We start from the raw sequence: 15657 nt of genomic DNA on the forward strand, positions 1-15657 counted from the left end.
TATTCTCTCACCCACGCCCTTTCCCTCCACACACGGACACTCTCTGCCACTGCTGCAAAAGAAGAGAAGAGACTTGCTTTAAAACAGAGTCTTGACTGAAATAAAGTTTTATAAACCCTCAGTCATCAGGGAAGGCAGATACAAAGCGCAGGAGGTGGGGTGGAGTCAAAAAGATGCCTGCTTGTACTGCTCCTAGCAAAAGCCCTCTTTGTTGTTACTTTGTATCAAAAGAGCGATCTCTCATATGTGCACTTTAGAGAAACAGGAAGAGCCAGCATGGAAAGGGGTGCCAAGGGGAAGGCTCCAGGGCAACTGAGGCTGTGCTGTGCTGAGGCTGTGCTGGTGGAGGAGAGACTGAACACAGATGTTAGACAGAGATGTGGGGGGTCTCCTCCCCACTATACACAGGAGAGATCAATGTCTCGGTCTCTTGATCACTTCAAGAAGCAGGAAGGAACCAGCGGTATGAGGGGGGGGGTGTGAAAGGGAAGGCAGGCAAAGCGCTGCAAGAGAGTGGGAAGGCATGGGCAGAGGGAAGAGGTCCAGGGCAAAGCTATGTCCACTGGCAAATCTGTCCAACTCTGGCAGCAAAGCAGGATTTAAATCATGCTATAAGTGGTTTCGCTTACTGTGAAGAGTGTGGAAAGTGAAAGTGGGACTCCAGAAAATACATCCAAACAAGAAATCTTGCTGCGGCAAACACTGGTCTCCATTACACAGCAAAGAATTTATGTGTAATTGGCTGGTGCTTCAATATCAATTGCTGCTTAAGTTGTTATTAATTTGGTTGAAAGCATTCAGTCATCTAGGGAAAAAAAAAAAAAAAAAAAAAAAAGAAAAAAAAAAAAAAAAAAAAAGAAAGAAAAAAGAAAGAAAGAAAAAAAAGAAGGAAGAAGCAAAAAAAAAAAAAGAAAAAAAAAAAAAAAAAAAAAAAAAAAAAAAAAAAAAAAAAAAAAAAAAAAAAAAAAAGAAAAAAAAAAAAAAGAAAAAAAAAAAAGAAAAAAAAAGAGAAAAAAAAAAAAAAAAAAAAAAAAAAAAAAAAAAAAAAAAAAAAAAAAAAAAAAAAAAAAAAAAAAAAAAAAAAAAAAAAAAAAAAAAAAGAAAGAAAAAAAGAAAGAAAGAAAGAAAGAAAGAAAGAAAGAAAGAAAAAAAAAAAAAAAAAAAGAAAGAAAAACCAAGCATCAACACTACCTTCTGAAGCTTCTGATAGAGGCTACTTTTTGAGCAATGGACAATGAAACACATAAATCATTGGCATGAACCATCTGGCTACTCTTATGCTTTTTAGAATCCCATATATTACTTTCATTCATGCAAACTTAACCACCATGGTGCTTTGTAAGGATTCCTCACTTGATCAGAACTAGATGAAAGGCCTAAGTGACATTGAAGGTGATGAAAGAATTGGTAACTTTCTTTTGTCGTCTCAGCTGCTCTGTCTCACTCCATGTCTGGACAGGGAATTGACAGCAGGAGGAGACTCTGGCATGTGTGGGACCACTGACATGTGTCACCTCAGTCAGATCTGCTTCCAAGGTACTAACAGTGCGGGTCACCTGTGCCACATGGACCTTGTTGGCTACTCTCTTGTGCAATAGGCAGCTGAAGATTTTCTTGAATCCTTTACGAAAGTGCTTGGATACCAAAGCATAGACAATGGGATTGACACAGGAGTTGGCATACGAAATCAAGTGGGAAAGAATCCTAAGCACATAGGTGGAATTGTTCAGTGGGAAATAGCCAAACCAAAAACAGAGGATCACCAGGTGATGGGGTAGCCAGCAAAGGCAGAAGAGAACAGCTACAATGATGATCATTCGGGTGACCTTATGCTTAGCTTTCTTAGAATCAGACATGTCTTCAATGGGATCCACAGAAGTCCAGAGATAACGGATGGTCCTCACATAGGTGAGGCTCAAAATTAACACTGGAATGACATAGCTGAAGACAAAAGTGCAGAGGTCCATGACTTTGCGCTGAGAGAATTTCCAAATAGGATGGCAGACAGTCACATTGGCTATCTGGAACTCCTGGTAGTAACTGAGATATGGTCCAGAAAAGATGAAGGAGAGACCCCAGATCAAACAAATGGCTATTAGAGCATTCCTGGGTGTTCTTAGTTCTCTTGAATGCAATGGGTACCTTATGGCCAAGTACCTGAGAAGACAAAATGAGAGGCACTATCAGAATAATCTGAAAATGCTATATGTGTGGAGAAACTAAATTTATAAGGCACAGTTACAGTGATATACACAAAAGTCAGGATAATATTTGGAGTGATAGAGAATGAACTGAATCATGAACCTGGGAAGATGTTAATGGTGGTTATAGTGAATTATGAGCACTGGAATAAAATATCCTTAACATTATGCATAAATAATTATAGAAAAGTACCTATGTTAGCCAATTGCTATGAAAATAAATAGCTATCTTGTGACATCACAAATAAATTTTTATTCTAGCACAAGCTTTCATAGACTAGAGTGACCTTCAACAGATATACAACCCTACTAGGCAGACCTGTATTTAGCAGTAATTGTATCTTATGAGTTGGGCTCTAAATCCAGGTAAGTTCATGATAGACTTTAAGATGCCACATGACTCCTGTTCAAAAGAACTAGAGACATTTCTTAAGCTAGCTGGAATGCTATATGGTTCAGATGGTGCTGATGTGAGAGAGAACAGTGGAAGAAATAAAAGAAATGTGCGGGACCAGGAAGACAGATTTGCAAAAGGTGTGGGCAGTGGCTCTAGGATAATTTTCATTTTACACTCAGATATATTTCATTTTATACTCAGAGGTGCATTGCTGCCTCAAAAGTGCCACTTCGTATACTATTTCTGTCATGGAGGCATTGAGTTTTCCCAGTCAAGCTACATAAATGCAAAAACCTATTGTACTTTCTCACTGTTCTCACAAAGGAGAAATGTCTGTCCGCTTCTTCTATCGGAGCAGGGAAACTTTCCAGCTAAGATGCTGGTTGTGTATACAGTCACATAAGGGCTGGGAGGTTCATAAGCCCTATCACTGGTTCAGGATTGTCACTGAGGTAGGGCAGGGTCATTCTCAAGTAACGAATTCAAAATGGCAGATGTACCTTATACATTGGACATGAATTGCAGCAACAACAAATGATTGTTATTTTTATTTTTGAACATTACCAGGCTATTTATTGTTGATTTCTGGTTTAATCCCCCCCCCCACACACACACACACAGAGAGGTTTATCTGAAGAATTTTTGCGCATAAATTACATATAATACATATGCATAGGTACTTTCAACAACAGTATCCCCATGTATTCAAAGAATGGAGGGACTTGATAAGTGTCATATTCCCTTTGGCCTAGTTACTTGAATTTAAAAGTGTTTGCTTTTTTTCCACAAGAAAATTTTTCTAATTCTCATTTCATTAGCCCTAAAACTTTAATCCCTTTTTAATTTGTTAGGTTTCATTTTGGCCTTCAGGTATCCCAGATTTATTATTCTACTCGTATTCCTACTATTTTTCAAGAATGTACTGATATTTGGACCTGACATTTTCATTCTGAATTTATTGCATTCTGGTTTCTTGCTTTAAGCATTAGAAAGGTTATTAAAATATCTTCATGATGCCTATTATTTACAAACCCAATTCTGAATTCAAGGGAATACCCTGTAGTAAATGTGAACCTGTCATTCAAAAACAGTAGTCTTTCAACAGTCTGAAATTTTTAGATTTCATTTTTTAAAAGCAAACTTTTCTAGTTTTCAATAATATAAAGCAGTGGTTCCCAAACCTTTTCAAGCTGGCACTCCCTAGGTTCCCTGGCCATATCCCTCCTGAACACCCCCCCTGTCCCCCCCCCACACACAAACATATAAACACACTTCTTTCTTGGTATGAGGTCTACTGCAAATTCAAAACAATTTCTAACACTGTAAACACTGTATTTCACAAATAAAACATGACCTAGTTAGGAAAAGTAAAGGAAATTATTGAGCTGTTTTAGCAATATGATAGGGTATGTTTGCATCTCACTTGTGTCTTCACAGTTTTAGTGGGATGGATGTGCTTACTGCAAGGATATCAGCCTCTCAGCATCAGGCTGCAAGGCACTAAGAAGTCTTAGATCCCCACATTTAGTAACTTTCAATCTGTTTCTCTGCTTGGAAAGAAGTGACTGAAGCCCCACTTTAATAAATATGATGTTGGGAAGGCATAGAGTACATCTTGACTTTGTCCCACAGTGCAGGGCAGTCATCAGGAAGGTCTTTTTGAGAGAACCATATAAATGGGGCACAGAAATTGAGTGATAAAGATGCCTTTGCTGGCTCTTTGTCTTTGCTCCCAGCAGCAGCACCACCACCCCACACTCCAGCTACACAGCAAGGGGAGTGTTGTTGCTTTTCCTTTAATCTTGTCTTGCAAAGAAGCAGCGACAGGGCTCTTTGGCCCTTTCCCCGCTTACCGATTGTTGTGCGCTACTCACGCTGAATGACGCGGGATCTAGCAGCACTCCCCACGACAGGGGCGGCGACAATGCAGTCGCCCTGACTCTGCCGCTCTCGTGCCTCCTCAGTGCGGGTCATTTCTGGCGCTGTTTAAAACGTGGCAGTGGGGAAGCCCAGGTGGTTACCCCGGGTTTCCATTTTCCATTTTCCCGCCGCCTGATGACGTGGACCCTCCCGTCCAATCAGGGCATGGCGGGGCATTCGCGATGTGGCAGGAATTTTTTTACATTTTCAACTGGACGAATCCTTGAATATTTGTGGACCCTGTGCTGACCCCCCTACCACCCCCAAAAATGAAGTAAATAAATTGTTGTTGACTTTACTAGTTATCAAGCTGCTCTGTACATGGAATTTTAAACTCACTCCTTACTGGTGATTTCCACACTTCTTTCAAGAATGGGCAAGAATCTCCTTCTCCTGTTACATCTATGAGTGAATTCTGCACAGGCCAAATGTAATGGATGTAGGAGGACGTTATACAAACCATTTGGGAGGGAGGGCTTCGCACAGGTCTCGTTCCCCAAATGAGTTTGGCCAATTTTATCCCCCTCAACCCAGGATTTTTGAAAATCGTTAAACCAAAGATCCTTTTGCAAAACGAAGAATGCTTTCCTGGGAGTAAAACCCGTTGGGTAAAATATGTTCAAGTAGCTCTGCTTCGTGTTGTTCTCTCCAAAATTCAGTTAGTGACTAATGTCTCTTTGTGTCAAGAGACTGTATTTCTTTTCCCATATGCATAGATGCATGCAAACAGACAATGGGGCTTTCCCCACTTACCATTTGCTGCGCGCTACTGTGGGAAAGTAGCACGGGGTCCAGCAGCGCTCCCCACTGGCAAGGGTGGCAACCATGCAGCCGCCCCGAGGCTGCCGCTCTCCGGCCCCTTCAGCGCGTGTCATTTTGGGCACTGAAGGAACGGCACCTTCTGACTGCCCCGCGCAGAGCGCAGGGCAGTGGGAAACGCAACCCCGTGGCAGAAACCACTCGTGCCGGGAGCGCGCTGGGAGTAGTGCGCCACAAATGGTAAGTGGAGAAAGCCCCAATGTGTGGCTTTATTTCAGGTGCAACTTCGTTTGTCACCTAACAGCAACTTTGTTTGTGCAAAGGTGCAACTTTGTTTGTTACAAAACAGCAGGAAAGAATGAGTGGAATTTCTCCAGCACACCTATTAACACACGTTAATCACATTATCGCTGTCAGAAATTACTCAAAAGCACTTATTTTCCTTGCAAGCATGTGACATAATTCTCCTTGCCATTTATTTCTTAATAGCCCATTCCTATGCAATCATCTTCACTGCTATGGCACAAGAAACAGATGGAAAAATCACATGCTTCTGTGTGTCAGACAGCACACCTGACATCAAACGGGGTCCTGGCTTGTGTCATGGTAATGACTTTCCTCTACTGTCAGTTTCCTGTTGCCTTTGTGCTTTGTAACCTGTAGTAATGGAGTGGTTCTGGTGGGTTTTCCAGGCTGTGTGGTCATGGTCTGGTGGATCTTGTTCCTAATGTTTCACCTGCATTTGTGGCTGGCATCTTCAGACGTGTATCACGGAGGAAAGCCTGTTACACACTGTGTCCAGAGAGAAGGAAATGTTTGGGGTATATAATGTCCATGTCCCAGGGTGGGGAACCAATCAGTAAGTTCCACAACAAGTTCCACCCAAACACTTACTGATTGGTTCCCCACCCTGGGACATGGACAATATATACCCCAAACATTCCCTTCTCTCTGGACACAGTGTGTAACAGACTTCCCTCTGTGATACACCTCTGAAGATGCCAGCCACAGATGCAGGCGAAACGTTAGGAACAAGATCCACCAGACCATGGCCACACAGCCCAGAAAACCCACCAGAACCAGTTGAATCCAGCCGTGAAAGCCTTCGACAATACATTGTAGTAATGTAGATTGTGCCCAAGCACCAGTTGGACTGATAGCCCTTCCTATGGGCTTGAGAACTATTGGCTTTCACATTCCTGTTCTGTAGTACTTCGCTTTGATATCTCGGGGGTGGGGGTGAAAGGAAAGGGGCATCTTGCTGGGCATAATAAGGGGTGCTTGGGAAGCCATTCTTTAGAACTGGCTTCTTCTGAGGCCATGCTGTCGTCTGTCAATAAAGGCTTTTGACTGAAATCACTGAGTCCAATATTGCTACAGATCCAGGGCTTGACATTCTATTTGTTACCAGCCCTCTTCTTACATCAAGGATCCTTGCCTGAGCACTGGCTTTGATTCCACCACCAACACCAACAGCAGCATACTGCAGAAGGCTCTGCTCCACTAGCTGTTCACTGAATTTATTTACTCAGAAATAGCATGTCTTGGGCTGCTTCCACATGGAGGTTTTTCCCTGTGTGGATAATGGAAGGCCTCCCCTCGTGAGCACTCACGTGACATTGTGAAGCTGGTAATGGAAATAAGGTTGCAAAATAAAACAAAAATCTGGCAGCACTTTAAAGAACAAGACTGGGAAAGAAAGGATTCAAGAAAGTCTGTAGAGTTTGTCAAACTGCAGAATGGAGAACAACGAGATGATTTGTTGCTGAAGCAGAACAGAGTTGAAACCACAAATGCTGAATTCAAACCATACCAAATAACAGCCTTCATAGTCAGGGTTAGCCAAAAATAAGAATATTCTATGAGATCCTATCTAAAAAGTCAACTGTCTGACTTCAAAGTACTCGGCCATTGACTTCTGGCACATCTTCAAGAAGCAGGTCATCAGAGTTTGCATGAAGACTCTATGTCAGGAGTGTCAAAAATGTGGCCCATGGGCCCAATTTGGCCCCATGAGGTGGCTTATCAGGCCTGTGAGCCAGCTGAGGCAACTCCCCGCCCCCACTCCCGATCTGGCCTGGCAAGCCTGGGTTCACCAGGCCAGTTTTGGGTGGGGGGGCTCAGCTGGCTCACGGGCCTGATGAGCCTCCTCAAGGCAGCTACCCTACCCTGCTGTGGACTCACCAATACACACACAGTGCCATTCTGGGGCCAGCTGATGGTAGCCGTCCCCCTCCCAGGGCCCGACCTGACCAAGTCCCATTCATGTCATATCCGGCCCTCATAACAAATGAGTCTGACACCCCAGCTTTGTGTCTTCTGCTTGGGAACTGAAGCACAGATCTGAGTAATCCTATACGTATTTAGCAGAGCCCAAGACTGGGCAATAAAGTAATCTTACAGCTCATGAATAGACAGATCAAAAGAGAGTAAAGTTATATAATCTGATCTGCATCTCAATAAAATAAAGCAAGCAAGCATTGATAAACAAACAAACAAATAAATAAATAAGGAATAAAATTAGGAAATAAAGCAAGATCATAGCAACTAGGTCATGGTTGTGCTGCTTCTCTACAACCTAGCCACCATGTTTACATAAAGTTTATGTAGAAGGCATTTGTGATGCCTGGAGGTATCCTAATTTATCTTTCTCCCCTCTGACATCTGCCTGGCCCCCATTCCTTGTGCTTTCTGCTTTTTTCAGTCATTGTGTTTTGTCACATTTATGGGGAAAACACATTGTACGTGATTCCCCTGATATAGGCAATTGCCATGGTTATTTCCACACTTCTTTCAAGAATAGGCAACAATGTCCTTCTTATCCTATTGTATCTTTGATGGATTCTGCATAGGCCAAATGTAACAGGTGTGGGACGTTATCAAGACCGGAGCGAGGGGAAACTGTGCCCGGGGCACGCGTGCACCCTGCGTCCCTGTCACACCCCTGCCTGCCCCCGTCCTGAAATGCCCCCGCCACACCCCCGTACCGGTGTGCACCTGGAGCATCGCACCCTCCCCCTGCCCCCTTGACGCTATGCTACTAGACATTATACAAACCATTTGGGGGAGAGGAATCTACTGGTGATCCCAGGTCCGAGGGATATCTGGCTGGCTATAATGGCTTTTACGGCCCTGACCCCAGCCTGGTGGAAAAATGCTGCCGAGTAACATCAGGATAGCCCCTTGGAAATTTGTGTTTTTCTTGCTAGTTGTTTATAATGTGGATATACTCCCTACATGTACCGTTGTTGCCTCTCTTCTTCTTCCTATTCCATGTTTGCAAGTAGATCTATACAGGAAGACAGATGCTGAAATGCAATTTTGGCAAACAGAGGCTGGATACACATCTGGATGTGGTGTACCCAAAGCCGTCCTCTTTGGCACTGCAGGGTGTCAGTATGGATGTATGTTCCCATCTGCCTTGCTACTGGTATATAGGTACAAATGTGTGCTCCATTCTTCTGTCTCTAGCTACAAGGCATATTAAATCAGAGAAGACTGAATAAGGATTTGTTATATGCTAAAATGTTCTGGTCTCTTGCCTGGGACTTCAGTTCCACAATGCAAAATTGATTTAATTTTTTGTTCTGTATACCTATGTAGCTGATAAAAGAATCTGTTTCAGAGACTTAGCATTTTACAACAATTAGTTGATCAGTATTAGGTAATAACAGTAACAACACTTTTAATAGCCAATTTTTGGTGCTTGAAGTGGCTCATAGTATTTCAGCTCTGTAATGATTATAACAATCCTGCAAGGTAGATAAGTAAAACCATCCCCTTATTGCAGGTGGGTAATGAGACTGAAAAAGAGGCTATCCAAAGGCTATTTTAGTGAGTTGTTGAATGAGAAAAAAATTGATTCTTTTGGGCTCAAAGGTTCCACTACTCTTAGCCACAACCTCATACCTCCCTGTTGCTTCTTTTCTTCCCTGACAGTCTATGGGATCAGCATATATCAGAACATATTCATAAGAACATGCATAAGAACAAGCCAGCTGGATCAGACCAAAGTCCATCTAGTCCAGCTCTCTGCTACTCACAGTGGCCCACACATACTTAAGGCTGTTTGGAGTATTTCATTTCACAGGTACACAGCCCCTCTTCTCCATATTAGGCATACTGTGATCTGTCTTGCGTGGACTGATGTACCAGGAGGGCTGCCTAAATGGACATCTCATCTCCTGGGGGTGTTGGACTAGATGGCCTGTTTTCCTGTTATTTGAAATTTCCTTTGTTTAGTTATTAACCAATGTTTCCCTTCAGCATCTGTTGTCCTGAACAAAATGTGTACTGATGGAATAATAGCTGCAATAATACTTGCAGTGGAACTTAACTGCTTGAAAGAAGCGTCCTCCTTTTCATGATGGTAACTCCAGACTGTGTTTGTAGCAGCAAAATAAAGCAGAAATCCAGTGACACCTTAAAGGCTTACAACATTTATTCCAGCTTAAGTTTTCATGATTCAGAGCTCACTTCATCAGAAACAGGTACATATACCACACTGCAACATGTGTCCGATGAAGCAGGCTCTGACTCACAAACACGTGTGCTGGATTTTTAAAAAAAGTCTTTAAGGTGTCACTGGATTCTTGCTTTATTTCCCTTCTTTTCAGTCATTGCTAATTAGACCAAGTTGTGGCTGCATGCAGGGATAAGTTGTGGCTGCATGCAGGGGAAAGATACAACTGTGATACGCTGTAGAGTTATTTGAGAATCTCTGAAACTGCAAGATCTTGCTCAAAGACAAAAATTGTCTACCGTCTCTCTCTCTCTCTCTCTCTCTCTCTCTCTCTCCCTCACACACACACACACACCTGCCTGCTCACCTGTCCAAGGATACAGTTGTGAGGGTGAAGCTGCTGGCATACATGGTCAAATAGATGAAGAAATGGACAGCTTTGCACAAGTAGGGCCCAAAGATCCAGTCATCCAGGGTGTAGATAGTGGCCTGGAAGGGCACACAGAAGACAATAAAGCACAGGTCGGCCACTCCCAGATTGAGGATGAAGAGATTGGTGGTATTGTTGACTTGCCTGTTCCTCAGCAACACTGCCAGCACCAGAGAGTTGCCCACTGTGCCAACCAGGAAAATCAGCGAATATACTAGGGGAATGATGATAGGCACCAGCTGCCAATTGTTACTTTCACTGCTGTCAGAAGAGTTCAGCTGGTGGACTGATCTGTTCATCTTGGAAGCAGGATTCATGCTGTCATTTTGGAAAAATATGATGGAAAACAGACCCTTCCGCAGCCTGGGTTAGGCAGGAACACCAAATCCAAATCCAAAACCTTTATTAGGCATAAAACCGGAGTGTGTCATGAATTCCAAATAGGCAGGAACACCTTCATAGCTCCCAGAGTGATCCACTGCCAGACAGAACTTCTCTACAGAAAAGAGTTTTTTCTTCATAGAGGATCTTTTGCATAGCCTCTCTCCTGCTTGACTCAGTATCGCAACCCAGCTCAGGACTAGTCCCGCTCACAAATGCTGCCTGTCAGCAAAGTAATACCATGCTCTTAGAGCTCCGTCTTTTTTTTCTTTCTGTAGCCAACAGGTTCTGACTTTGCACAGTGCTGGAGTCTCTTTCAGGCTACTTGGCTGCCTCTTCTCTGACAAAAAGCGTTTGCAGCTGCCCTTATAAGTGTGCAAAGCTGAGGGACCAAACTTCTCCCCACTTGCAGTTAGAACACAACTATCTCCTCACCGAGTCCTGTGTGCTCTGAGTGCTTGTGTATGAAGTACTTGGGGAAGGACTAATATATTCAAGCCCGCCTCTCGTTTCCAGGGAGACAAACAGCTAAAATAAAAGTAATCGTGTCTATGGAAGCACAGCCCCTTCCCCACATATACAGATTTCGGTGGTTTGAAAGTTTGGGGTTTGTCCATGTGTTTTAAAGAGAAGAAAATGCTGCTTTAGTTGTTTTCAAAGGGGAATGGCCATTCCTCCACAGTAACTGCATAGTGCAAGGGACAAACTCTACACAGTGCAGGTTTCCCCTCTCATCAGGTGGCTCACGGAAGGGGCAGAATCCTGGGAATTCTCTTCCAAGGATTTCTGAGTTCAAACTCACATGAACAGTTACCACAGGCAGCTGATTTGAACACTTCCAAGTGATTTCACTTTAACAAATTGCAAGGGAACAGTGGCTGAAAAATGTACTACCTTTCTCAAGGCAATCCCTGTCAGCACTGGGGCACGGGCAGCCAGGAACTCGGAAGCCTAGACTGGGACTGAATCTTGGGAGCGTGGTTGGGGAAAGATGTTGGACAGCTCTAGCAGAAGGCAAAGAAACCGACTGGAAAATGGCATGTGCTTGATAAGCTGTAAACATATGAAGATGCCTTCTGTTGGGTCAGCCCATTGGTCTACCACTGCCCACTAGGAAGTTCAGCTAGCTTCAACCAAGGTCAGGGCTTTTTCGGCCCTGGCCCCAATGTGGTGGAATGTTCTGTCCAATGAGACCAGAGCCCTGTGGGACCTTAGGCAGTTCCACAGGACTTGCAAGACAGGATTGTTCCACCAGATGCATGGGTGAGACAGCTATGATAACATCTGGCCTCCTCCTTACGCTCTTTCCCCAGCTCTTTCCACGGTTTTACATCATTAACCCTTTGGGGTGGAATGTTTAAAAAATTGCCATCCTGTGCTTATTTTTAGATGTATTTGTTGCTGTGATTTTATTGTGAAGGTTTATGTTGTTTTAGTTGTTTTCTACTGTATTATTATAATGTGAGCCCCCCAAACCCGAATGGGGAGAGGGGGCTTAGAAATCAAATTATTTATTTATTTATTTATTTATTTATTTATTTATTTATTTATTTATTTATTTATTTATTTATTAATAATGATGATGACTGGAACTTTGAAAAAGGAAACTGAATCACTGATTTTAGCTGCTCAAGACCAGACAATTAGGACAAATATGATGAAGGCCAGAATCAAAAGAAATCCTCAGATGATGCAGACAAAACTGTAGATCAGCTGCTGCAAAAAGATCACCCAGACTGAGTACAAACAGAGGCAGAACTCAGTGGCCAAGATGATCCACTGAAATGTATACAAGAATTACAATATCAGGATGGCTAAAAACTGGTGGGAATATCATCCAAAGAGTTTTGGAAAACGAGAAGGTCAAAATCTTGCAGGACTTTCGAATCGGAACAGACAAAGTGTTGGCGCATAACTCACTGGACATTGTCATTGAGGACAAGAAAGTGACCATCAGCAACATAGCAATACCTGGTGACAGCAGGGTTGATGACAAAGAACATGAGAAGGTCACTAAATATCATGATTTGAAGATCAAGATTCAGTGGCTATGGGACAAACCAGCTGAGGTCGTCCTAGTGGTAATCAGTACCCTGGGTACTATTCTGAAAACACTAGGGCTGCACTCGAAACACCTTTAAATGGACAAAATCAACAACTGTCAGAGTCAAAAGGCAGCCCTCCTGGCATCTGCATGAACACTACGTCAATATATTACAATGTCCTAGGCCTCTGGGTGAGGCTCAAATTGTAATGAAGCTAAAGAACTGGCAGATGTGATATTAGAATAAGAGTTTGAATTTATATTCCCCCTTTCTCTCCTGTAAGGAGACTCAAAGGGACTTACAATCTCCTTTCCCTCCCCCACCCAACAACAAACACCCTGTGAGGTGGGTGGGGCTGAGAGAGCTCTGAAGAACTGTGACTAGCCCAAGGACACCCAGCTGGCATGTGTTGGAGTGCACAAGATAACCTGATTCACCAGATAAGCCTCCACAGCTCAAGTGGCAGAGCGGGAAATCAAACCCGGTTCTCCAGATTAGAGTGCACCTTCCCTTAACCACTACCCCACGCTGGCCCTCCAATTTAAACAAAATTAAATAATAATAATTACTGGGTCTCAGTCTATTGTCAATCATATTACTTTAAATGGAAAAACTAGCCCCTTGAAAGCCTTGTGGCTGGTTCCAGACAATGACACAAGTCTGATTTGGATATATGTGTAGGATTCCTTGGTCATGAGGAACCGATGGGCTGGGCCAGTCTGGATGGGTGTAACTATTCAGGAGACCTGAGAAGTTAGTGGGACCTTTTCTCCTTTGCTGCACCTGAAGATGTGCTAGTTCAGGCTGAAATCGCTATGCATTATACATAGCACAAACTGCACAAGAAGGATGAAGTGTGATTGTAAATCAAACATTCCTTTGTGGTTGTCAGTCTGTTCAAACCCAAGATAAAAAGCACTTAAAACTGCCATTCTGTTTTGCCGTGTGTTCACTAACAAAAGGAGAGATCTGAAAAGCACTTTAAGTCACACATGTTAATTTAGTCTTACATTCTAGGTCCTCTGGGATATCTGTAAACTTCGTGGCTGACCTATGGAGATTGCTCTAAGTTGCTTAAAGTGTGTTAGACTAGATGACCCCCTTAAAATGATATTATTATTTGTTTCTCTAGACAGTATTTCCTTTTGGGATCTGAACTGCAAAATTGTATTAATTAATTACAAAAGCAATCATGTGTTAAATTTAATAGAATTGTACTCTTTTTGAGCAGCTACCGCTGTGGAATTACTATGCCAGAAACGTGTTTCTCTCATGTCTGAAAGTTGTGCTGCCTAAGAAGAGCCCAGCTCCATCAGATAAAAAGTCAGTCTAGTGTAGCATCCAGTGTCCAACAGCAGCTGACCACAAAAACCAGTGGCCAACCCCCCCCCCCCACTACTTCTGCCAACAACTGGCATTCAGACATGTACTGCCTCTTTGGACCACCCCAAATCACACATCCCAAAGCTCCAGAGACTGCCCCCTGCAAGAAAACATAGCGGTGTCTGATCCAAACAATGGTTCTGGCAGCACAAACTTCTATTTGGGTATTAGCAAACATATGGTCTATAGTGCTGGGTATATCTTGCACCATTTAATGTATCGTGTGCCATTAAAAGTACCATTTAATTAAAAGTACCATTTAATTTGCTTCTGTTCTGGTTGTAGACTTTTGGTTGCTTTAGGGTTGCCGAGGTAGGAAGGGTAAGGTTTCCACTTGCAGGTTGGGAACTCTTGGGAGATTTGGGAATGGAACCTGGGTAAATATTGACCTCAGTGGAGCATAATGCCATAGAATCCGCCCTTCAAAGCATCCATTTTCTCCTGGGGAACTGATCTCTGTCGTCTGGAGATGAGCTGTAATTCTGGAGATCCCCAGGTCCCTCTTGGAGGCTGGAATCCCTGGGTTGGTTCTACAACCCTTATCCTATTGGATTGTTTACCAAATGCCCCATCCATTGACTGTATTGACTCACTCTGTGTAATCCATCTTGAGTCCAAGTGAGAAAGGCAAAGAATAATGTACACAAACAAACAGTGGAATTACCTACTCTTAGCAGAGACTGCCTGGAAGAAGCCATAGCTAATGCAACACATCAGTCATGTAGAGCCACAGAAGACAGTCTCCTGTGTGTGTGTGAGCTCCTTATAAAAACTTTAATTGTTCACATGTATATTGTTAAATAAATGGCACATTAGCTAGTTCTTTCATAGCGTAATAGTGGCACATCATTTTGCAATTACAGATGTGAATGATGCAACATAAAAGTTAGCTAATAGGCAGCAGCTGAGGATACAAACCACAAGGGGAGCAGTGAGGAACAACCCAAAGGTCAGAGGCATGGAAGAATCCTCTCCACCAGTGAGTGACCTTGCCTCAATGCTCCTTCGCATCTCTCAGTGTACAGACTAAAAGTGTGGTGCCCTCACTCTTTGTGTACAGGCACAAAGTAGGTCCTTCCAGAAGCCAGCAAAAAGAAAAAAGAAAAAAAAAGTCAGCTCTATAGGGGACTTGCAACCCATGGAGGATTTCAGCAGTTGACAGTTATGTCCACCAAGTGTGTAAGAGCATCCTTGATCAAACAAACATAGTGATCTTTTTTCTTGAAATAGTTTTTCTGACTTTAACAGCAGCATCAAAAGAAGAAATTCAACAACTGGAATCTTTCCCAGCATTGGGATACAGCCACAAGGGGAAAGCTAAAGCTTTCAAATTGCTACCTGTTAGGAAAGCAAAAGAGGTATAGATGCCCTACCAGGAAAACAAGGAAGATCTTGAATGTAAAATTGTATCAATTTTGTGGATGTCCTATATTGGACAAGATTAGCTCCAGCCTACATATTTAAATCAATTGGATGACACCTAGGCCTATTATGCATGGAATTCTTACCTCAAGGCTCTTTGCTGCACAATGGGAGTATAGTGGGCTCTCCTTGCATTTCTCTGTTTACACATGAGAAGGCACTCTACTGCCTCTGCTTTTCCTGGTTCCCTTAACACCACCCACCAACAATTAAAGTCACGAAATGGCAAGATTGCTGGCTTTGTTAAAGCCCTTTAA

The 15657-nt window shown here is 42.9% G+C and overlaps 1 protein-coding gene across 1 annotated transcript; it reads right to left on the minus strand.

The window, feature by feature from the left end:
* Positions 1 to 1176: 1176 nt before the first annotated feature.
* GALR2 (galanin receptor 2) lies at positions 1177 to 10486 on the minus strand. Its single transcript, XM_048491165.1, has 2 exons — positions 10107 to 10486; positions 1177 to 2157 (listed from the first exon to the last, which is right to left on the minus strand). The coding sequence occupies exons 1-2, from the start codon at positions 10484 to 10486 to the stop codon at positions 1377 to 1379; spliced, it is 1161 nt and encodes a 386-aa protein (XP_048347122.1). The 3' UTR covers positions 1177 to 1376.
* Positions 10487 to 15657: the final 5171 nt, after the last annotated feature.

Source organism: Sphaerodactylus townsendi, linkage group LG03 (assembly GCF_021028975.2).
Source record: "Sphaerodactylus townsendi isolate TG3544 linkage group LG03, MPM_Stown_v2.3, whole genome shotgun sequence".
Classification (NCBI taxonomy): Eukaryota; Metazoa; Chordata; class Lepidosauria; order Squamata; family Sphaerodactylidae; genus Sphaerodactylus; species Sphaerodactylus townsendi.

Excerpts from the sequence above, each read along its gene's own strand:
- GALR2 (XM_048491165.1), bottom strand. The coding sequence starts at position 10,486 with ATGAATCCTGCTTCCAAGATGAACAGATCAGTCCACCAGCTGAACTCT. Across the intron at positions 2,158-10,106 it reads ACAACTGTATCCTTGGACAG|GTACTTGGCCATAAGGTACC; the intron begins GTGAGCAGGCAG and ends TTGTCTTCTCAG.